This window comes from Rana temporaria, chromosome 8, assembly GCF_905171775.1.
Source record: "Rana temporaria chromosome 8, aRanTem1.1, whole genome shotgun sequence".
NCBI lineage: Eukaryota > Metazoa > Chordata > Amphibia > Anura > Ranidae > Rana > Rana temporaria.
In genome coordinates this window covers 37613666-37637259 of record NC_053496.1, presented here as the reverse complement: position 1 = coordinate 37637259, position 23594 = coordinate 37613666, and the positions used below count along the sequence as shown (strand labels likewise).

Genomic DNA, 23594 nt, shown 5'->3' with positions numbered 1-23594 from the left:
AAGGATATTAGGCACAAGATTGTAGACCTTCAAAATGCTGGAATGGGCTACAAGACTATCGGCAAGCAGCTTGGTGAGAGGGTGACAACAGTTGGGGCGATTATTCGCAAGTGTAAGAAACACAAAATAACTGTCAATTTCCCTCGGTCTGGGGCTCCATGCAAGATCTCATCTTGTGGAGTTTCAATGATCAGAGAACGGTGAGGAATCAGCCCAGAACTACACGGGAGAATCTTGTCAATGATCTCAAGGCAGCTGGGACCATGTCACTAAGAAAACAATTGGTAACACACTACGCCATGAAGGGCGATTTGAATAAATAGACATCTAAACATGAACCCGCATAGATGTCTGTCAAATCGCCCCCGAAGTTGGACTGCATTGCCAGTTTAAAATCATGTGAGTTCAGATGAACTTGCATGATTTGTAACCTGAAGCAGTGGGAACCTTGGCTAAAGCGGAGTTCTAGACATTTTAATTAACATACACTCACCTGTCCCAAGGTCGAGTGATTGCCCCCCGAGCCCCCGTTTTACTTACCTGACCCCTCGAAAGTTCCGCGCTCGGTCCCGAGATCCTCTTCGTCGCTCAGCCTGGCCGCTGATTGTCTAGAGCTGATGGATTGAGAGCAGCGCAGCCATTGGCTGGCGCTGCTGTTAATCACATCCAGTGACGCGGCGCGCCGAGTGATACAGTGAGCGGGTATGGCCGCTCGCTGTATCACGGGAGCACGCCCGCAAGGACTCATCACCCTGCAAGCTCTATCGCATGGAGGTGATAAGTTCTTGCGGGGAGGACCAGAGACAGCCGCCGAGGGACCGCAGAAGACGTGGATCGGGGCCACTCTTTGCAAAACAAACTGCACAGTGGAGGTAAGTATAACCTGTTTGTTATTTTAAAGAAAAAAAAATTCCTTTAAGTGACCCTTTAATCCCATAGAAAATATCTGGTGGGAGCTGAAGGTTCCAGTTACCAAATGTAATGCTTTGGAGCCGCTTTTGAGATCTTTCATAACTCATTGACTGGTGTATTCGACCTGCAGTTGACCTGCTTCTGACCCGCATTTGACTTACTCTATGTGGGTTTTGCATCCCTATAGAATTGTATGGGAATGCAAAGCCCTTTTGAAGCAGACAGAAGCTCACTTACACAAGCTGTTATCGTAATGTTAAAGTAGTGGGTTTCTCAGTGGACCATGTGCTGCTCTAAGTATCTCTGTTATAGTCATATGAGATATAGAATCATGGTGGTCCATGCTATATAGAACGAAAAGGCCAATAGCCAAGGTGAGTTAAGAAACTGGAAGAAGCAATGGTCTTTTTTAATCACGTACAATATTATGTCAGATCTAATGATAACCAGTGTGTTCCAGGGACCTACAACCCTTTCATCATGGACAATAAAATTGGTAGCAAAGACGAATTTGTGGCAATACATGGGCAACAGATGGAAACTGGTTGAGGGATGATTATTGCTGTCCGATTTGCTGTCCCCCGTCCCATTTACCTCTATTATAGCTCCAGGTTCCTTGTTTCTCTTTGTCTCTCTCTAGCCACATACATATTCGCATTGGCAGTGGAAGGAAGATGGAGAAAGTATATCCCTGTTTCCTCCCGACTCTGTCCCCTTCCAGAATCAACTATTCTCCCAGCTCAATCTGAGACTTGAGGAGTGTCATTGATGTGATTACTCTAGTGTCCAGTGAGGCCTCGTACACACGACCGAACATGTCCGCTGAAACTGGTCCGCGGACATGTTCGGTCGTCTGTACGGCCGACCGGACCGTTTTCCAGCGGACATTTGTCCAGCCGACCGTTTTCCGGCGGACAAAAATTTCTTAGCATGCTAAGAAACTTGTCCGCTGGAACGATGTCCGCCGGACATGTCCGATGGTCAGTATGACCGATCGGACATGTCCGCTGGCCCGAGAACCCGCGCATGACGACAAAGTGATTAGACGCATGCGTGGAAGCATTTAACTTCCGGGTTCGCACACGTCGCCGCGTCATCGTCACCTTCACGTTGTCGTCCCGTCACCGCGTATTCTGTCCGCACGGATTTTGGTTTGATGGTGTGTACAACCATCAGACCAAAATCTCCGAGCGGACATGTCCGATGAAACCGGTCCGCGGACCGTTTTCATCGGACAGATCCGGTCGTGTGTACAAGGCCTAAGAGGACAGGCCAAAGTTAATAGCCAGCAACCTGGAGACTCCTAAATCATTTTATTTCGCCTTTTTCTTAAGACAAATGCTAGAGATTTTCTCAGATTTATTCTGGTCAATATATGGTACAGCACTCATAAGAAAGTGAAAGTCACATTAAAAATTGCTTATGGAAAACACTACAATATTCATTCAGTTCACCGAAAATACACTTCAATGAGTATATTCCACGAAAACAGCATTTGGACACGCAGCAATTGAACTACAGGATGTCCCTGAGTTACAAACCTCTGACTTACATACTACTCGTGCTTAAGAACGGTGGCAGGATGACTCTAGTTGGAGCTACGCTCAAGAAAAAAGTGTACCTGTTCCAACTTGCATACAAATTCAACTTATAAGCAAACCTACAGAACCTTATTTGTAACCCAGGGATTTCCTGTGCTCACTATGGAGTCACATCAGTGTCTGAATTACAATGTAAACATAATACTTAATTGTTGGCTTTGCTATTCTGCTATATAGAATTTGCCATAACTACACGTTACTTGATAGCGGCAGCACGAATGTAAAAAGTTAGTAATTTCTATAACTTTTCTTTTTTTTATTACACCACTTTGACCTTGCTGTTTGCCAACAATTGAGAATTGTCCGTGAGTTTCCTCTAGAGAGCGCACTCCAACGTTCTTTGTCTGATCTGTAATATGGAGGTGTGATGCCGCCTGATAATAGTGATATAAAGCTGCAGTAAATCATCGTATTATCCCGCTCGTCTCTGGAAACGTGTGAAACGCTGCTGTCTGAGCTGACGATTTCTCGGCTGTGCCAGGGTCATTCATGTGCGCTGCGCTTTTGTCCTGCTCTTTAAAAGGTCTCACTTAGAATGCTCCGCGCCTGCACAGACAAACCGTAGAGCTGGACCTTTGACGGAGATGTGTCCGCTCTCTCGTCTTGCTGGATGTAAACCGGTGTGCTGGATTATCATTTAGCTCAAGTTCTCTATACTTTGAAACATTGCCAGAACGTTAAACGCACAGTTCAAAAATGTGAACTCTCCTACCTTTCCAAATATTTCTAACTCTGCTCAGCCACTCTTGAGATTCACATAACTTCTGCTGCACAAAATACCTAGCAGAGTGACACCACTCTCCAGTTCTCAGTCTTCCTGTGTCACACATGGGCTTGTTGAATAATGGTAAAAAAGCTGAACTTTGACCAAAGCGCTACACACACCAACAAATATTCTGTGCATGGGGGCTGTTTAGCATCTGAAGGCTTTGTATCTCTGTCTTTACAATCCTGAGATCTGCACAGCTCTGCCACACAGCACAGCAGGGGGGGGGGGGGACTTGGTTTTCTCTTGAGTTAATCGACGGACACATCGCTCCATTAATCCTGACTATAGGGTTATATTGCCTTCTGCAGGAGTAGGACTAGGCAGAACAAAAAAACTTGGATACGCCTGAGCTGGTTTTTAATCCCCCTATCTGCTACAGGAATTCAGTTTGTTTCTGTCTAAGAGTAAAGACCTAGGCTCCCTGCTGGGATCTTTTGCTTTTTTCTCCTTCCATGCATTGTTTCGCTTTTTTTTTTTCCTGGGAGATCGACAATCAACTGCTGTGATGGGTGATGGCTGGATTATCGAGATCCTGTGGTCCCCCAGCGAGCATGTGCAGACCACTATATGACCTCAACGGACAGAGGCTAGCCAGCGAGTTAAACATCTCACAGGGGGTTGCTGCAACTTAGACGCGGTTGCGTACAAGTTGCAGCGTCCCCCTGGCCGACAGCCCCCCACATCGGTGGCAAGAGGTTCTATCAGAATTGATGGCGCTCTGTGTCCATCAATGAACTAAAGAGAAAATAGGATTTTTGTATTCACCGTAAAATCCATTTCTCTGAGTTCATCGACAGACACAACACACACTCCTCTATGGAGTTTTGATATTTCTAATACAGCTTGCCACTAAACTGAATGCCTATAGCAGAGAGAGGGGCAGGGCTCAAGTCCTGCGGGAACGGAGTTCCTGCACTTTTTTCACAGCAGGAACGCAGTTCCCTTTGCAGGACTAGAGCAGCCAAGAGCAGTCGAGCTGCCCAAGTTGATCCTTCACTAAGCGGCGATGCCCAGCTCGAGTCACTGTCAGGGGCAGGCGAACCTTAGTAATCCTTTGTTACTGGCCGCTTCCTGTATATGGATTCATCAGGTAGTGTGCGGGTATTCCGTCACTTCCTCGATGCCGCAATGTCTCCTGGGAGCTTTTGTCATTGTTCCCAGGAGACATTGTGGAGGTCTGCCGCGAGTTATCGTGGGATTTAGAAAGAACTTGCGGTTTAGTAGTTATGCATATCAGCGTATCATTTTTTTTTTTTTTTTTGGTGGGGGAGTGGATCTTGGGTGGGAGTTCCCACACTTTTTTCCCCAGGACTTGACCCCTGAGGAGGGGGTTATATATTTTGTTCTGCCTAGTCCTTCTTCTGCAGTAACCCTAGCCCTAACCCTATAGTCATGATTAATGAAGCTCTGTGTCCAGCCATGAACTCCGAGCGTTTGCTCTCATGCAGATCGATGAATCGAGATCAGGTTCAGGTAATATTTAGGGGAGGCTTGGGGTGAGCTGTATGCAAATTTTTACCTTCATGCAGCGAATGCATGAAGGTAAAACACCTGCCTTTAGAACCATGTAATCCTTATGCTGCTCTCATTAGTAAATAGATAGGAAGGTATATTATATTTACTTGTTTTTATAAGTTTTCCTGGTTTCTGGCCTAGGCCAACATGATGCATCCCAGGAGTTTTTATTGGCATTGCATGCCTGAGCTAAGGACAGATTGATTCCTGGAAGTTAATGCTGCTTCAATCATCTGCCATTACTGAAGATTGCCATGGCTAGAAATGCTAGAGGTGTGTTTTTCAAAGTGATTTCTCTACAAAATAAAGCTTTGAGACTAGAGGTGCACTGAATAAAAATTTGGATACTGAAACCGAAATTTCAGGGTGCACTTAGCCGAAATTGAAGCCATAATTTTATATATATTTGTATTGTATTCAACTTTTTAATTAATATCATGAATTTATTGTCGGCTAGTATCAGCACCTTTAGCGCAAGAAAAGCTCAAGAAAAATGCATCACTTTAAATTCTATGTCTGTCTTCACACTGGTCTGTGCTTCCATTGTGGTGTTAAAAATCCCGCTTGCTGCAATTTTTGGTCAGTTAAAAAAAAAACGCATCAAAAATGCTTATCCCCGTTGAAATGCATTCAAAACGCAGCAAGAATGCATCAACGCACCTGTGTTATGGTTTTTATACAGTTTTTGAGCCACATGACCTATGAAAAACACAACATAAGGACAGTAAAATCAAGGTGAAATGGCGTGCGTTTTTTGGCACCATTATTGGCACCTTTTTCTCTATCAGCAAAATCCCGATGCAGGTGCTTTTCAGGCGTTTTAGCACTAAAAATAGTGCCTGAAAAAGCACCTCTCATGCCTCCCCAGTGTGAGAGCCGAATGCTTTCACATTGGAGTGGTGCGCTTGCGAGACAGCAAAAAAAGTCCTGCAAGCAGCATCTTTGGCGCAGTGCGGGAGCGCTGTATACAGCTATTGAAATGAATGGGCAGCGCTGCCAAAGTGCCTGCAAATCGCTCCGGCAGTGCCGCAACATGGGTGCTTTTAACCCTTTCTTTGGCTACTAGCGGGGGTTAAAAGCGACCCGCTAGCGGGCAAAAAGCACAGCTAAAACTAGCGGCCCTTTACTGTTAAGGCACCCCCTGCCCCAGTGTGAAAATAGCCTTATAGAAACATGGATGGATGGGGAAGTTTGCTTTAAGCCTGGTACACACTAATGCCGTGTACACACGATGAGATTTCCGATGGAGTAAAATCCGATAGAATTTTTCACCGGAATCCCGATGAAGCTGACTTTCATCAGTCTTGCCTACACACTATAAGACTAAATTCCGACCGCCCAAAACGCGGTGACGTAAAACACTACGACGAGCCGAGAAAAATGAAGTTCAATGCTTCCGAGCATGCGTCTACTTGATTCTGAGCATGCGTGGATTTTTGTCCGATAGAGTTCCACATAGACGATCGGAAATTCCTATCGTTTTTGGGGCCCACACACAGTCGTTTTTTCCGAAGAAATCATCAGAAAAAACGATCGTGTGTATACAGCATAATTTTTTTTTTTTTCAAACAAAAAACAAACGACAGCATCAGTCGGCGCCGGTCAGCTGCTGGTTTACCAAACTGCCGGCTTCTGACTGACTGGCTGACATACACATAGGCCGTGTCTCAGACTTTTTTTTTTTTTTTAAAAGGCCGATGTCTCCCGACATTCGGCCCGTGTGTATTATGCCGCGTACACACCATCACTTTATGTGATGAAAAAAAACGACGTTTTTAAAAACATCAATTAAAATGACCGTGTGGGGGAAAACGTTGTTTTATGTCTTGTGAAAAACGACAAAAAAAAAAAATTGAAGCATGCTTCAATTTTTTGTGTCGTTTTTCAAAACGTCGTTTTTTGTGTCACAAAAAATGACCGTGTGTAGCTAAAACGACGTTTAAAACGAAATTTTTAAACCTGCGCATGCTCAGAAGCAAGTTATGAAGCTAGCTTCAATGGAAAAAAGTGCTGAACGTAACCGTGCTTTGCTAGAGCATTTTGAAAAAACGATGGTGTGTAGGCAACGTCGTTTTTTAAAATGAAGTTTCAAAAACGTCGTTTTTTTACTTCACAAAAAATGTTTTTTTTCATCACATAAAGTGATGGTGTGTACGCGGCATTAGGCATTAGATACTAACAATTTATTAAACTTCATTTTCAGTTTTGAATAGAGCAAGGGTTAATGGGACCCCAGAGGCCCAAAAGACCAAGAACAAATAAGGGGCAGAGGGACAATATATCGGTACTACATAAGAAAAATTTGAAAGAAGTTGTAGTAAAGGTAAAAGATATAAATCAGTTTATTTAACATAATATAAAAAAACAGGAGACACACATAAATATAAAATACATCAAAAACAGCGGGTATAAAATTGTAGACATATTGTACGACCAACTGTCCCAATCACCGAGATGGAATGGACCCTAGACGAAGGGTGGCGGTGAAACGAAGGGGGTCATACAATTCAAAATCTCTACTAGTTTCGCATCGATACATGCTTCATCAGGAGAATTTCTATACAGAGACCAACCACTCGCTAGGGAGCCAAGGGCCAGCCGCGGAGAAAAATTCTCGCACGGCGACCAGGGTGGAGTGAGGGCTCGACTGCAGAGGGAGACCTGTATTGGCTGTGTAGAAATATTCAGGTAAAGGGGCCTTAGGACCTATGTGGAGAATCACGGCAGGTACTCAAGAGCCGCACAAAAAATGTGTATTAAGGTTCAAGTATGCCAGCAACGGAGGAGTTGGTTTATAGGTAGGCAGCTTATGTTGGGTAAAACAGCAAGCATGTCCTCAGGGCCAGGTGTGTATCATAATTTTGTGTTTACTATTCACACTAAGAGGCTTATATATAAAGCATTTTGTCGTGCTTAGATACAGTTAAGTTCAACTTTAACTTTGCCATCGCAATTTTTTTTATTCGGACTTTTGAACAAAATTGTTGCCAAGCTTTATAGATCAAGATTGCCATTTAAAGTATAAATTTTATATACCGGTATAATTTCAAATTTTCTGTCATTTAGGGGCCCATTTACATTATTGTTGTGTTAAAGTGGTTGTAAACCTCAGAAATGAGAAATGAACAAAGCATATCATGTGCTTGGCGTACTAGATCAGCACCACTGACATGTAACGAAGGATGCAAAGAAAGATTTTGTATTTTAAAAAACTGGCATTCAGTTTGGGTTTACATCGACCTTAGCAAACTTTTTTTTCCCCTTTTTATCTTTTTTTTTTTTCGAGTTGAAGAAAAGTGACTTCCATTGTTCTGTGTGCGATTACTATAATCCTAACAATTAAATATAAAAGCAAAGTAGTGTGGACTTTTAGCGCTAACATCTAAATGGCCTTTTTACGTAGCTCCCCTTCCTCCTTCATTGTGTTATGTCTGTAAATAAGGAAGTCAACCTTCATTAGTAAGAAGGTAAACTAGAGGATATATTTGTGATTTTTGGGGAAGAATTCTCCCATGCACACCAAACACCCTTTCTCAAGGCCAACCCAGCATACATATAGAGTACAATATAGCTTTTGGCAATCTGAATACTCCTAATGAATTCGGGGGGGCTAAACAAGTTCTGCTAAATGCAAGAAGCTTGTGTCTTCTTATTTAAATCTTCATCCTCTGTGTATTTCTTACGGATCAGTGCGGTAATCTAGCATGAAACTTTTCCTGCACTTTGCCTCTTTTAATAAAGACCGCTCACTGCTGCTCCCTCTCCTTGTGCAGGGTGACTGGTCTTGTCTCCGCCCCCTCCTGTAGCTTTCTGCAGGCAGTATGTAGTGGGTGGGGACTATTTGGTCCCTCCCACAGCTCTGCTTTCGGCTCATGATGTCTAGCTTAGTAAAAATGACATCATCAAGGTAATTCAGGGTTTGTAAATGGGTAAATTGCACACCAAGTGGATTTACTTTATATCCTTTGTGGCTTTTGAGGAATATTTATAATAAAAGATTTAGTGGCCAGAGTTCAGTTTTAAGTGATGTCACAATGACCTGTGTCACAGTGCTTATTTTCCTTTTTATTGTCTTTACAGAGCAAATTGGACAGAATATTTTGGAGAACCTGAACCAGGACCGGGAGAAGATCCAGAGAGCAAGAGAGCGAGTAAGTCGCGGTCTGCACCAATAGACTCTTATAGGGGTTGTAAAGAGAAAAAAAATGACAAACATGTTATACTTACCTCCACTGTGCAGCTTGTTTTGCACAAAGTGGCCCTGATCCATCCATCCCGCTCGCATGGTGTGGAGTCCTTGTGGTCGCGCTCCCGTGATACAGCGAGCGGCTATAGCCGCTCATTGTATCACTCAGGCCCCGCCCCCGGCGCGATGCGTCATTGGATGTGATTGACAGCAGCGCCGGCGCTCTATAAGATAGGATGCATTAAGGTGAAAAAACCTTTACCTTTACAACACCTTTTAAAGTGTTTTTAAACCCAGGAGCCTGCATTCACTGTATCGGGTCTCCCACAGTACACAGAACATGGAAATACAATAGTTTTAGTATGTATAACCTCTTCAGCTACGGAAAGGATTAGCCCCCTTAATGACCAGGCCATTTTTTGTGATACGGAACTGCGTTGCTATAACTGACAATTGCGCGGTCGTGCAACGCTGTACCCCAAAAATATTTTTTTCCCACAAATAGAGCTTTCTTTTGGTGGTATTTGATCACTCTTCAATTTTTTTTTTTTAGCGCTATAAACAAAAAAAGACAGATAATTTTGAAAAAAAAATTATAATAATTTGTTTACTTTCTGCTTTAATACAAATTAAAAAAAAAATATAAAAAAAAAAAACGAATTCATTCATCCGTTTAGGCCGATATATATTCTTCTACATATTTTATGTATACATGCAGTAGGCGTATATTGATTGGTTTTCACAAGAGTTATCACGTCTAAAAACTACGGGATAGATTTAGGGACTTTTTTTTATATGTTTTTACTGGTATAGGCGATCTGCGAATTTTAGCGGGACTGCGACATTGCGGTGAACAAATCTGACCCCAAGGGACACTTTTTGGGGACCAGTGACTCTATTACATTTATCAGTACTATAAAAATGCACAGATTAATGTATAAATGACACTGGAAGAGAAGGGGTTAACACCTAGGGGTCAATCAAGGGGTTAATTGTGTTCCCTGGGTGTGTTCTAACTGTAGGTGGGATGGGCTGCCAGAAACATGACAGGGATCACTGTTCCCGATCACTGGCAACAGTAGATCCCTGTCATGTCACTAGGCAGAACAGGGAAATGCATGCGCCCGCTATCCTCCTTGTACGGACTTGTTTTAATTTTGCATAGTAAAACTTTTTTTTTTTTTTCTGCCAGTAAATACCTTATACAGCCCATTTCCTGTTTCTTGTCTGGTTATTACCGGTAGTCTAGGCTTGTGACATCATGCACAGGCTCCATACCCCCCAACTTTTTGAGATGGGAATGAGGGACACCTATCAGTAAAAGCATGCAGGCATAGGACACACCCCGTGCCACGCCCCCTGAAAGGAGAATTGTAAAAAGAAACTACTACTACTACTACCACTACTATTCCTTTATTTTGACTTTTGGAATTTACAAATGCAGCAATTTAGAATTTGGATGAAAGGTTTATCACTGGGAAACACTTTTTGATAGATAAAAAGTGCATTTTCAATACATCTGTATAGATCAGACCAAAATGAGGGACAAATGAGGAGGAATGAGGGATAGAGGGACATTGCTCCAAATCAGGGACAGTCCCTCAAAATCAGGGACAGTTGGGAGCTATGTGCACAGCTCTCTCACTTTCATGAGCATTTGCCAGGAAGGGAGGATGCGAGTCATAAGAGGGCCAATGAGAGCTGCAGAGCTGGAGGTGTGTCTGTGTAAATCCAGGAAGTGAACAAGCAGCAGCTTCAGCTCCCCACAGTTAAAATGTCTGCAGCCAGACTCAGTGGAGGGAGATTTCTGCAGCATACTCGGCAAGCACAGAATCACAGTATATATAAAATATGCAAAGTGGTTGGAGGGAAGCTTGAGAGTGGCAAAGATTTTTTTTATTACAAATTATGTGGGCATACTGCAGTTCCTCTTTAAGGGGGTAAATCTTCCGGAGGTCAAGTGGTTAAAGTGTACCTTCTACGGGTCAGTTTTTTGCCAGCCCTCTTGAATTCACTTTTGCAATGGGCTGGAGTTCATTCTCGGGGGGATTTTTAGCCCCCAAGCCTGCTAAGGGCATAGGGTACATCATCTGTGCCCTCCTGGGAGGGCTGAAAGTGGAGTTCCGGCCACAATTTCACTTTTTAAATATAAATACCTCTGTAATACACAAGCTTAATGTATTCTAGTAAAGTTAGTCTGTAAACTAAGGTCCGTTTTGTTAGGTTGTTACAGCATTTAGACACTTTATAAAATAGAAATTGACTGGGGCCATCTTAAGTGTGGGCATCATGAAGCCAGACTGTATGACTTCCTGGATTTCAGCCTTGCACATGCTCAGTGCTGCACAAGCAGTGTCAGATCAGGTTTCAGCACCTGTGCTGTCCAAGTCACATGATTCTTTGAGACTGGGGAGTGCACAGACTCCTGGAAAGTTACACCCACTACATTCCCAGGAGTCTGTGCGGTGTAGGTTAGGAAGCATTAAGCACCTAGGTGCAGGAAGTGGGAAGATTAACTATTCTGCCTAGCAACAACACTTTGAAGGCATCTAAAAAAAAAAAATTTTTTCGTAAAGGACTAATGACATTTTTTTAAAACTACTGATGTAATGTTATATTTATGGGTGGAACTCCACTTGAAGGCCAAAGAGCATTTTTTTGGGGGTGAACAATTTATTTACAGATGGCTTTGAAAGCCATTTGTGTTTGGGGACAAGGGCTGACAAATAAGTGACACATTCATATGCCACGAAAGGTCCACTTTAATAGTTCCTGAGTAGTAGTACATGTTGCTGTTATTAACCGCATGCCTAGCCACCTACTGGCTATGTCTGGTATTGCGGTGGAACAATGAGGGGCCCCGTTATGGTTTTCTTGAGTGTTTTGGTTGGTCAGGACTCATTTACTACATTTGGGGAAACTAACCACACAATTAGATTTTCATTCTTATTGATTATCATTTATATTCTTGCTAATCTCCTATCGATGTTTGATAACTGAGACCTTCTTTTCTTTCCTTAGCTCAGGGAAACCGACACAAATCTGGGAAAAAGCTCCAGGATTCTGACGGGAATGTTACGAAGGTAAGATGAAGGTAGGGAGAGATTTCCTTGTTCCTCGGTGGCCGACATGCATGAAATCCCACTGCATGAATTTACATATCTATGAATATCGCCGATTGTCAAAAGTTGCAAAAAGCGTCGAATACATTTTTAGTCTCTTTGAAAACTCGAGTGAGAACATAAATTTACACAGAGAAAAATATTTGTGTTCACATCTCTTTTATTCGGCGGCCGTCCAGCTGTTGCGGAACTACAAGTCACATCATGTCTGTGGGAGTCATGCTTGTAACTCTCAGCCTTGCAATGCCTCATGGGAATTGTAGTTCTGCAACAGCTGGAGGGCCCCCGGTTTGACACCCCTGCTCCAGATACATCCAGCATTGCTGCGATCTACTAGTCGGGTGTAGCGCTGACATCTTGGTCCTCTTTAGTCAACAGAAGCTGGCTGCCTCTTCCGAGTTCAGGAAGCTGGCTCCTTATGATGAGCACAACTCTGCCCACCATCCACTGTTGTTAGCTATTTTGGACAATTTCATGCTCCCAACTTTGTGGGAACAGTTTGGGGATGGCCCATTCCTGTTTTAATCAGTGCACAAAGCAAGGTCCATAGAGACACGGATGAGCGAGGTTGGGGTGGAGGAACTTGACTGGCCTGCACAGAGTCCTGACCTCAACCCTATAGAACACCTTTGAGATGAATTAGAGTGGAGACTGCGAGCCAGACCTTCTCGTCCAACATCAGTGCCTGACCTTACAAATGCACTTCTGGAAGAATGCTCAAACATTCCTATAGACACACTCCTAAACCTTGTGGACGGCCTTCCCAGAAGAGTTGAAGCTTTTATAGCTGCAAAGGGTGGGCCAACTCAATATTGAACCCTACAGAGTAAGGCACGGATTCACGTAGGGAGCGCGTATCTTTGTGCGGGCGTAACGTATCCTATTTACGTTACGCCTCTGCAACTTTGACAGGCAAGTGCCGTACTCTAAAACCAAAGTTGCGGCGGTGTAGCGTAAATAGGCCGGCGTAAGCCCGCCTAATTCAAATGTGGTAGATGTGGGCGTGTGTTATATTAATTTTATGTGACCCCACGTAAATTACGCTTTTTACGAACGGCACATGCGCCGTCCGTGAAAGTATCCCAGTGCGCATGCTCCAAATTAACCCGCAAGAAGCCAATGCTTTCGACGTGAGCGTAAATGACACCCAGCCCTATTCGCAAACGACGTAAAATTTTCAAAATTTGATGCGGGAACGACGTCCATACTTAACATTGGTACGCCTCATATAGCAGGGGTAACTTTACGCCGGGAAAAGCCTAACGTAAACGGCGTAACTATACTGCGTCGGCCGGGCGTACGTTCGTGAATTGGCGTATCTAGCTGATTTACATATTTCTAGGCGTAAATCGGCGTACACGCCCCTAGCGGCCAGCCTAAACATGCAGTTAAGATACGATGGCGTAAGAGACTTACGCCGGTCGGATCTAATACAAATCTATGCGTAACTGATTTGAAGAATCAGGCGCATAGATACGACGGCTCGGACTCAGAGTTACGACGGCGTATCTGGAGATACGCCGGCGTAACTCGTACGTGAATCCGGGCCTAAGGCCCCATACACACGATAGAATTTATCCGCGAATACGGTCCAGGGGACCGTTTCCGCGGATAAATCCTCTCGTGGATTTCGGCGGATTTTCATGCGATGGTGTGTACACACCATCGCATTGAAATCCGCGCCGAAATCCTCTGGCGATGACGTGACGCGCCGCCGCCGCGATTATGACGCGGCGACGTGCGCGACGCTGTCATATAAGGAATTCCACGCATGCGTTGAATCATTGCGACACATGCGGGGGATCCCTTCGGACGGATGGATTCGGTGAGTCTGTACAGACCAGCGGATCCATCCGTGGGATCCGATTCCAGCGGATAGATATTCTGTGCATGTCGACAAATATTTATCTGCTGGAATTCGGAAATATCCGCGGATAAATATCCGCCGGAGTGTACACACCATAGAATCTATCCGCTGAAACCGATTCGATGGGATTTATCTGCGGATAGATTCTATGGTGTGTACGGGGCCTAAGACTGGGATGCCATTAAAGTTCATGTGTGTCCCAATACTTTTGGCAATTTAGTACATATGTATATATTTGTATTCTGGAGTTCAGCTTTAAGATGCTGGAAAGCGCGAATAAAGCACAAATGTGTTTGCTGCACCCTGCCTCTCTTGAGATGAAACAAAAGCACAGACCAACTAACTGTACATTTAGTAAGATTAGTAAATTGGCCAAAAAGTTTTAAGTACTGAGTAGTAGAATTTTACCGTCCCCTCTAAAAAAAAAAAAAAAAAAAATATGTTTGCTTTAGGGTCCTCAAAAAAACGTCCGTCGTCTTAACCCACGACACCAAAGAATGGGTTAAATCCAATGTTTCCTCAACCTCCCACCTCTGCAGTTCAGGCCTGCAGGATGGACTGATTAAGAGTAATATGAAAATGACACCATCTAAATGTGAAATCCTGCCGGGAGAAGCAGAGCAATTGATATAGATGCTCCGGTGCGTGTAGACAATCAGGCGGGAGGGGGTGGGGGGGGTCGGAGGTCCCCCCAGCCCGGTCCTCAGCCACATGAGCTGTAACAAATACCTGCCGCACGTCTTTCGTTTTGTCAAATCTCATTAAAGGGGCCCTTCGCTTCATGTCGATTGAGCTGTCTCAAAATCATTCATCATTTTTAGCGGAAACAAAAAAAAGCGCCCGTTATTTAAATAATATCATATTAATGTTAAAGTTCAGTTGTCACTTAGCGCCCGGGATTAATCAGACATAACATTTAGAGAAAATAGTTTATTCTAGCCGTTCCGGCCTTTTAGGCGAGCGGCTGAAATAAGGATTTATGGCATCAGCCGTCCCCGAGCTTCTCTTTCTGCTTGATGTACCGCACCTTGCGAGGAGAGACACGGCCGCTGTTATCGGAATGCGGGGAATCCTTTCTTAACTGCTCATTTGGATTCATTTGGGGGTTATTGGGAAAGGAAGAGCTGTGAGATCATGACAAAATCTTTCAGTTTACAGAGACCAAATGTGCTGTGGACACCTTCAGAATCAAAGATTTGTTACACGCCAAAGCTGTTGATGGACCCAAGATGCCATCAAGGCAATTGTGTAATGTCAGATCATCGATTGGCCTAAAGTGATATCTGGGGGCTTGAGCACCATCAGACCATCAACTGTCCTAAGGTGGCATCTGGATTCTTGGGCAAGGTCAGACTTTTGATTAGCCTAAGGTGGCATCTAGGGCACTTGAGCACCATCAGACCGTCACTGGGCCTAAGGTGGCATCTAGGCCACTTAAGCACCATGAGACCGTCACTGGGCCTAAGTTGGCATCTAAGGGGGTTGAGCACCATTAGACCGTCACTGGGCCTAAGGTGGCATCTGGATTCTTGGGCACTGTCAGACTTTTGATTAGCCTAAGGTGGCATCTGGATTCTTGGGCACTGTCAGACTTTTGATTAGCCTAATGTGACATCTAGGGAACTTGAGCACCATCAGACTGTCACTGAGCCTAAGGTGGCATCTAGGGAGCTTGAGCACCATCAGACTGTCACTGGGCCTAAGGTGGCATCTGGATTCTTGGGCATTGTCAGACTTTTGATTAGCCTAAGGTGGCATCTAGGGCACTTGAGCACCATCAGACCGTCACTGAGCCTAAGGTGGCATCTAAGGCAATTTAGCCCCATCAGATCGTCACTGGAACTAAGGTGGCTTGAGCACCATCAGACCATCATTTGGCTTAAGATGGTATCCAGGGCGCATTGGACACTCTCAAACTATTGATAGGCCTAAAGTGGCATCTGGGGCACGTGGGCACTCTCAGACCGTTGACTGACCCAAGGTGGCAGCTAGGGCGTGTGGTAACTATCATACCATTGATAATCCTAATGTGGTATATAGGGCTTGTGTGCACTGTCAGGCAATCAATTGACCTAAGGTAGCATCTAGAGTGCGTGGGCACTGTCAGATTGTAGACTAAGGTGACATCTAGGGTGCGGGAGCACTGTCAAACAATCAATAAGCCTAAGGTGGCATCCAGAGTGCATGAGCACTGTCGGACCATAAATTTGCATACAAACATTTCAGCTGTTATATTTCAATGCTGCATGTTCGCATGTTCGATGGGCAATATACATTATTTTTGCAGAGAGATGGGGCTTAAGCTTCTGCCTCCATACCAGTCAACTGATTGAAGTTCAGAGGTCTCCAGAGGTATTTATATAGGGTCTAACCCTACTTGACAAAAATATATAGCTATGTATATTGAAATCTGACTTCCAGCCTCCCCTTCATTCTTGCACAGTTGTACCCGCTCCTCTCCTGTACTGAAATGACTCTGATTTCACTGCACATTGTAAACTTTTCACTATATGCACTTAAAGCCAGATAGAACCCAGCTCATTTCCTGGCTGGAGGAAGTCCAGTATGACCTAGCTCTTACTTTCCCAGCTTAACTGTCCTTGGCCCACCCCTTTCATTCATTAGATTTCAGCTTTTACAATTATGGAGATTCGGCATCACATGTGCGTGTTACCTAGGGCAGTCTGAATGCGAATACTGCCTGCCTAGTCAGCTCGCTGCTTGCATCAGAGATTAAGGATTTTAGGAGTATTACGGAGGCAGAGTGCTGTGAAGACGTGTGGAAGCTATGTACAGCATCCTGCTAGCCCTTCCCACCAGCCATGTTCTTCCTGAATTGCATAGAGAAGCATATTGATGGGGGGGGGGGGGCATGAAAAAATAAATAAGCAGATTAGGATCAGTTTAGGATTGCATTAAAGTGTATATAAAACCAAAACTTTTTTTTTTTTTTTTTTTTTTCATTATGTATAGAGTATCAAGTTTTATTTCTGTCTGTGCCCGCACCAGTGACCCTATCTATTTGTCCCGGTGACCATTGTTCCTGAACTAAAAGTAATGGCAAATGCAAAATTTTACAGCTGTCATCGAAACAGGAAAAGGGGGTAATCTTCTAATGGGAATACATGTTCCAGTGCCAACTGTCTAAATGGGATTTCCCCTCCCTTTAGAAACAAATCCTCTGACTTCCTGTTTTGTCTCCCTGACAGGAAGTGAAGGGAAATCTCACAAACCGCAACAAAATAGTTTTGGCTTTAGATGCATTTGAAAGTTTTGCACATATTGGCAGTTAATTATTTACTATCTGACTGCCGAGCTCTGTAATCTGTTCTTTACGCATTGGTCAAGTTTGTCGAGTCCTCTAAATTGAGGGTGAATTTTCTTTCGCAATGGCCTTATCCTCTCTAGTTTGGTTGTGTGGAAACAAGAATCCTCATTTCTGTTCTTTTAAAGTCAAATGTATCCACCTAAAACCGCCACTTTTTATGCAGACCCCAAGCACCGATTATTCCAAGCTTGCTGAAAGGTAAACCCAGAAATAACACAGAAAGTAACCTCTCTCTATGGTTCATCCCAGCTCCATGTTTATTTTTCCGTCTTAAAATGGATTTTTACAGTCGCCTATTTGTTTCCTCAGAGCTTCCTCTTTTAAAAGAAATAACAAAAAAATAAGCAGAAAGGGAAACCTCAAGGAACATTTTCTAAAAAGGCTGAGATGTATTTTTTTTAAGAGCATTTTGAATCCTCTAGGAGCGGATGAGTGGTGGAGTGCAAAGTGTAAAAATAAGCCACGAGCAGTGCCGGTCTGTGAGCCCGAGTTCATCATAAACACCAACCAGGACACCGCAGAAGTGGGCAATGGACAAGTTAAATTTAAACAGGGATTAAGGGGATTTTATGATTTTTTTTTTAGATGTACACATGGAAGAGGTAATGTAAATATTCAGCGTGTGCTAGTTATTTAGAAAAAAAAAAAGGTATGTAAAAACCACAGTATATAAGCTTGTTGGACATCCTATTCCATAACCAGGGGCAATATGAATTTCCCCATTGACCCATATAATGACCTCCACTCTTCAAGGAAGAATTTCAACTAGATTTTCTTTGTATTTTTATTAAAAGAGAAGTATGGGAATTTTTTTTCATTTTAGCGGACATGTCCGATGAGTCAGCGGACATGTCCGATGAGTCGTACTAACCATCGGACATGTCTGACGGACAGGGTTCCAGCTAACAAGTTTCTTAGCATGCTAAGAAACTTTTGTCCGCTGGAAACCTGTCCGCTAGGCTGGGAAACTGTCCGGTAGGCCCTACACGGTCGGACATGTCCGCGGAAACTGGTCCGACGGACCAGTTTCAGCGGACATGTTCGGTTGTGTGTACAAGGCCTCAGACACTGGCTCTCTGCTTTGCCCCCTCACTGGAGCGCTGGGCTGTGGAGGGGAAGAGAGCAGCCGGCTCAAGCTCTCAGTGGCTTGCTGAGAGGCTAAGTCAGGTGTTGGTCCAGACATGTGAGTGACTCCCGACCATATGGTCGTGATCTTTCTTGAGTCTGGACCTGCTCTGTGACATCAGCCGACAGCTGGCTTCAACTCGCTGTCTGCTGAAAACAGGTCACAGGAGTGCAGAACGAACTATACTAATCTGATCCATAGAAGTACAGCCAAATGAGCTTTGGCTTTACTTTTTTAAAGTGATGTATTTCATTACAGAAAAATCTAATTAAAGATAGAACAACCAGTCTCAAACTAAAGTTTCTTGAGCTGTGGCTGATTGATCTCCAGCTTGATGGTGCATGCAAAGTTTTAAGTCTAGCACCACTTGGCAGAGCCAGCTTCATGACACCAATGACCGTGGGTTTGCGGGTCTTTTTAGCTGTCTGTAAGGAAGGCATTTGTCTCACTGGCTACAAATGTAAGGGGGCATCAATGATTTAGCTTTAGCAAAGGTTCCCCAAAACGTGAAAATAATTTTAAGGATTCATCGGGGTATAAAAGGTTGAGAAAGGTGGGATAGAACGAACACTTCTAATAGAAACACAATAAATGTACCAAATTAGAATTTAGAATTCAAAGTTAGAATTTACAAAAAAAAGCATGTATTTAGCAGTTTCAGCATACAGAGTATTTGGTAGCATCAATGGAATCTAACAAGAAACCCTTTACACTGCATAGGAAACGTCATGAATAACAAGAGGGTTTACTAAGGTGACTATCATATACTTTGGTTTCTATACATTCTCAAATATGAAGCGTTGGTGTGCAAAACAGTAAAAAAAAAAAAAAAAAAGAATTAATCATTTAACAACCATATAGAAGTTGAAATCAGATTTCATAAGGTTCTACAGCTGACTGGTGTCAGAAAAAGTTGAAGAGTGGGTATAGCCATACTCTGATGGATCCCAGGAGACCCACAGTTGTAAGAATGAATCCATCCTGCCCCAAAGTCTAGCTGTCAAATTCACCAGCCTTTTGACCTCAATATTATTATTAATTAAGTCCACCTGACATGGAGGTGTTTCTCTCCTCCACCAGAGAAGGATCTGCTGTCTTGCTGCCATGAGAGTATGTGCTGCCAGTTTCTTAGAGGGTTTAGATATGTTAGGGAAAGGGAAGCCGAGGAGAAAATTGATCAGAGTTAAAGGAAACTCCAGTGCTAGAATTTGTTTTAACAAGTCGGTGACCCTTTTCCAGTAGCCCTGTATCAGAGGATGCTAGTAGGAAATGGCAAACAGTGTGCCAACCTTGCATCCATATCATCAAAATCTCTTGGGGATTTTCCACCAAATTTTGGAATCTGTCTGTGGGTATGTGTGCCCCTTCAGCCAAAAGAGTGGTTTGACTTACTTTATATAACAGTGGTGGGCCAATCGATGCTGTAGCATAGAACCTCCATAAACCCGGGGAAAATTACTACTCCAGCAACAGGGCTTTCATTTTAAAATATTTAATGTTCCCAATGCTGCCCTATACCTAAGATACTTTGGGGGGGGGGGGGACAGTCCCACATGTCCCACATGTCCCACATGTCTCACATGTCTCACATGTCTCTGATCTGCATTGTGAGGAAATACTAAAATTTTCATGGTATACATTTATTTTCTGGACAATTTATTTTATTCCCTACATTAAATCATTATGATTAAAAATTATTTTGTTGTATTATAGCAACCCTGTTTGTCAAATACGCTAAAAAGCTAGTACTTTTTAAAGTGGTTGTAAACCCACTTTTTCACTTTTACCTACAGGTAAGCCTATAACAAGGCTTACCTGTAGGTATAAAGAATATCTCCTAAACCTGTACGGTTTAGGAGATATTCCCCTCGCAATGCGGGCGGCGCATGCGCAGGGGGGAATCCACGGCGAAAGGACCGGCATCCGCCGGACCCTGCCGATTTTAAATCTCCCGCGCGCACACGCGGGAGTGACATCATCGCCGCTCCAGCCAATCACAGCGCTGGAGCGGCGATACCCGGAAGACATGGCGGAGCAAGATGACATCCTGCTCGGCGTGGACCAGGTAAGTGGTGTTCACCTCGTTCCGAGGTAAGTATTTCATAATCGGCTAGTATGCGGTGCATACTAGCCGATTATGCCTTTTGCCTTGCAGGTTTGAAAAAAAAAAGTTTATGCGGTTTACAACCGCTTTAAGTTTATTTTTTCGTTCAACCCAGCGGGCTGTCCGGAAGAAAAACTGAGAGCATGTCATACTAACACAAGCAATGTTAGTGCAGTGTTCTGACTGGGGGACTTCCCCCATTACCCCCTACCGCCCAGAACATACTGGTTACAGTCATTTGCTGTCAGTACTTATCTGGTGCAAAGTCAGGAGCTGGTTTTTCAGCATGCCGTTCGACAGGAGTCGGTTATAATACCAGATTCTGTACAACAGACGGCTGTACACACGGGACGAAAGTCAGCCGACAGTTTTTGCTCACTTTTAGGCCCTTATGTAAGCAGCTTAAAGCAGAGTTCCTCCCAAAAGTGGAAGTTCTGCTTGAAGCCCTCTTTAGATACCTAGTTTTGACAGGTACACAAGCAGATGTTCTCCCTCCCTGCAATCTTCTGGGATACATCACAGGTCCTTGAAGATTGCCCGGCCGTTGAGGAGGCGCAGCACAACTTGCGAATGAGCAGCGCACACCAGGCTGTGAAGTCGCAAGCTGTCACAGTCCGGTGCCCACATTTGCAATGCCGGTGCCTGGGAGAGAGCCGAGGGTTTGGGTGGCTGGATCATGGGACAGGTGAGTACGTGTTTATTAAAAGTCAGCAGCTACAAAAAGTGTAGTTGCTGACTTTTAATAAACACAAAAATGTCTGAAACTCCACTTTGAGTTTGGTGCATTTTTTCTTCCCTATTCTTTCATTTATTATGTCCACAACTTAGTCTTTACTCTAATATCACCATGAGTGTTGGCTATAAAATTGACTGGTTCCCTGAGTCCAAAAAACTATTTCTAGAGTTCCTTCATGTTAAAAAGGTCCTTATTCTATCCACAGTCCTCTTGTCCTGATCACTTCGATGTTTCCCATGAGCACACTCACCAGATCCAGTTGACCGCTTTTTACAAATAAAGGTCAATAATCACTTGTTGATTTCCTGCTTGTTCCCTTGAAAGGTATTCCCAATGTGACCACCTACTCTTTTCATCATCTTATTATTTAGTGCAACATATTATGTGTAAAGTCATTGATCAATTTATATATTAAAAGTAGTAAAACACTCACATTAGTTGGTGCAATGCCAAGATTTTCCTTTTGCTCCATGCAGCTGAACGCAACTGAACAGAACATCAAAACGGTATTAGGTAAAGATAAGCTTCTGTGGAGGTGTTCAACAAACCTGTTGCATTGCCCTACAAGGGCAAAGCACAGACTTGCTTTTAGAATTTTAATACATATCTCAAAACAACTGCAGTTCTCCTTTAAGGATTTTGTGGTTTACCACTGAAGGAGTTAACATTCTAAGAGATCGTTCACGAGGTCTAATTTGTGTTTTCGTAATAGATACTCAACCCAGCAACCAAAATTCTCGGCGGTTTAGGATTTCTAGCAAACAAGATAATTAACTCAACCTACAATCAACCATTAGATATTCCCCCACCCCCTTCCCCATTTGAAAATCGGATCCTTGCCTGCAAAAAGCGAGAGTAAGATGGTAATGACGTGCAGCCCTCCTCATCGTCCCATCTCCTCTCCAGATTTTATTAAGAAAACTCCTGTTTCCTAATGAAGAAAACATCTGGAGCAGATAAATTCACTGTCAGGCTGAGCCTCAGGAGACGGCATCACTTATTGCCTAAGAATTCCAACTTGTAAAATCTGTGAAAGGTTAGAAAATAGAAGGATTTGCGGACCCTGATAAGGATCTCAGCCGGCCCAGGGGTTTACGTAGGATGGAGTGGACCACAATGGAGAATTACGCTTTCTGTCGTCTTCCTGGAAACAGGGAGTCCTTTTAGGCCGCACCTGCACTTCGCAGAGCCAACACGTAGGACGCGCCATACAATGCGGCCCATTGACAGATCCTGTCAAGGATGCCGTTTGCTTTAGTGGTGGCGAAGGCAGACTCTTAGCCCTTAATGGCTTTGTCACTCATCGTTGTGGCTTGTTACATCCTATTTAAGTTTAATTATAGCACCACTATCAGTCTTCCTATAATAAAGTCTCCTGGGTGCGTCGGCGACAAAGACGATTTGTGAATTGCTGTAGAAGTCACTTAATAGGGAACCTTTATTGCATCTATAGCGTAATAGGTACAAGTAAGGAATTTTACTTTTAACAGCATGTTCACACTTTTCCTGGGTGTGCAAACGTGCATTGTTTGGACCTATGTACTTTGGCATTGTTTTTTTATTTTTTTTATTTTTATTTTTTATGTTTTTAAGAAAATTTTAAAACTTTCAAATCAATATACATACAGTACACCCACCACCCATATAAGGTGTATATCGGTACTATATGTAGTTAACAGCTATATTAATCATACTCCTTTTTAAATTTTTATTATTTTTTTTCTCCAATTTATATGCAAGCTTAATTTGCAATGCAATAACTTTATTTACAGGGCTTGAGTCAAACTGTATAATACTGCCGATGTTCTTACAATGATAACTTTTTAAAGATTTAAACCTTTTTTTTCCCCCAAAAAAAAGATTATAAACCTACTGCTGTAACATCTTAAAAGTCCAGTTCCCCCCGCCCCATGTGTGTTTTTTTTTAAAGTACCCTCTCACTTTGTTTTGCTATGGTTTCCACAATAAGCATACTCACTCAGCAAATCCAGTAGTGTTCTGTAGTGATCTGTCAATCTGCTGCTGCACACCAGGTCTTCCGCCACCATCTTCCTCTTCTTTGTCATCAAGGATCAGCTTTTTCTATCTGTTCTTGCAGGTACCCCCCTGATGACGCAGATGCGTTGTGGCACATAATCGGGGTGATGGAGGCAAGAATCAGGAAGAGACACCAGACCCCCTGATGACGTGGCTCAACACATATTTTCTAGTCTAGAATGTCCTGAAGCCTCCTGGGATACATGACCTGAGTATTCCAGGAGGCTGTGGGCACCAAGGGACTACACCAGTCTCAATTAGATGAGGAATGTCAGATGAAGAGTTAGAAAA

At 43.5% G+C, this 23594-nt stretch overlaps 1 protein-coding gene across 7 annotated transcripts in view; it reads left to right on the top strand.

Annotated features, from left to right (window-relative positions):
- VTI1A (vesicle transport through interaction with t-SNAREs 1A) overlaps positions 1 to 23594 on the top strand; it is a 561716-nt gene that overhangs the window by 351735 nt on the left and 186387 nt on the right. For 4 of the 7 annotated variants that reach the window (XM_040361617.1, XM_040361618.1, XM_040361620.1 and 1 more), the window contains 2 exons: positions 8878 to 8948; positions 12005 to 12066. In XM_040361617.1, coding sequence (XP_040217551.1) covers positions 8878 to 8948; positions 12005 to 12066 — 133 coding nt within the window. Of the gene's footprint in view, positions 1 to 8877; positions 8949 to 12004; positions 12078 to 23594 lie in introns of all 7 variants that reach the window. The other 3 variants (XM_040361622.1, XM_040361623.1, XM_040361624.1) reach the window with 1 other exon arrangement.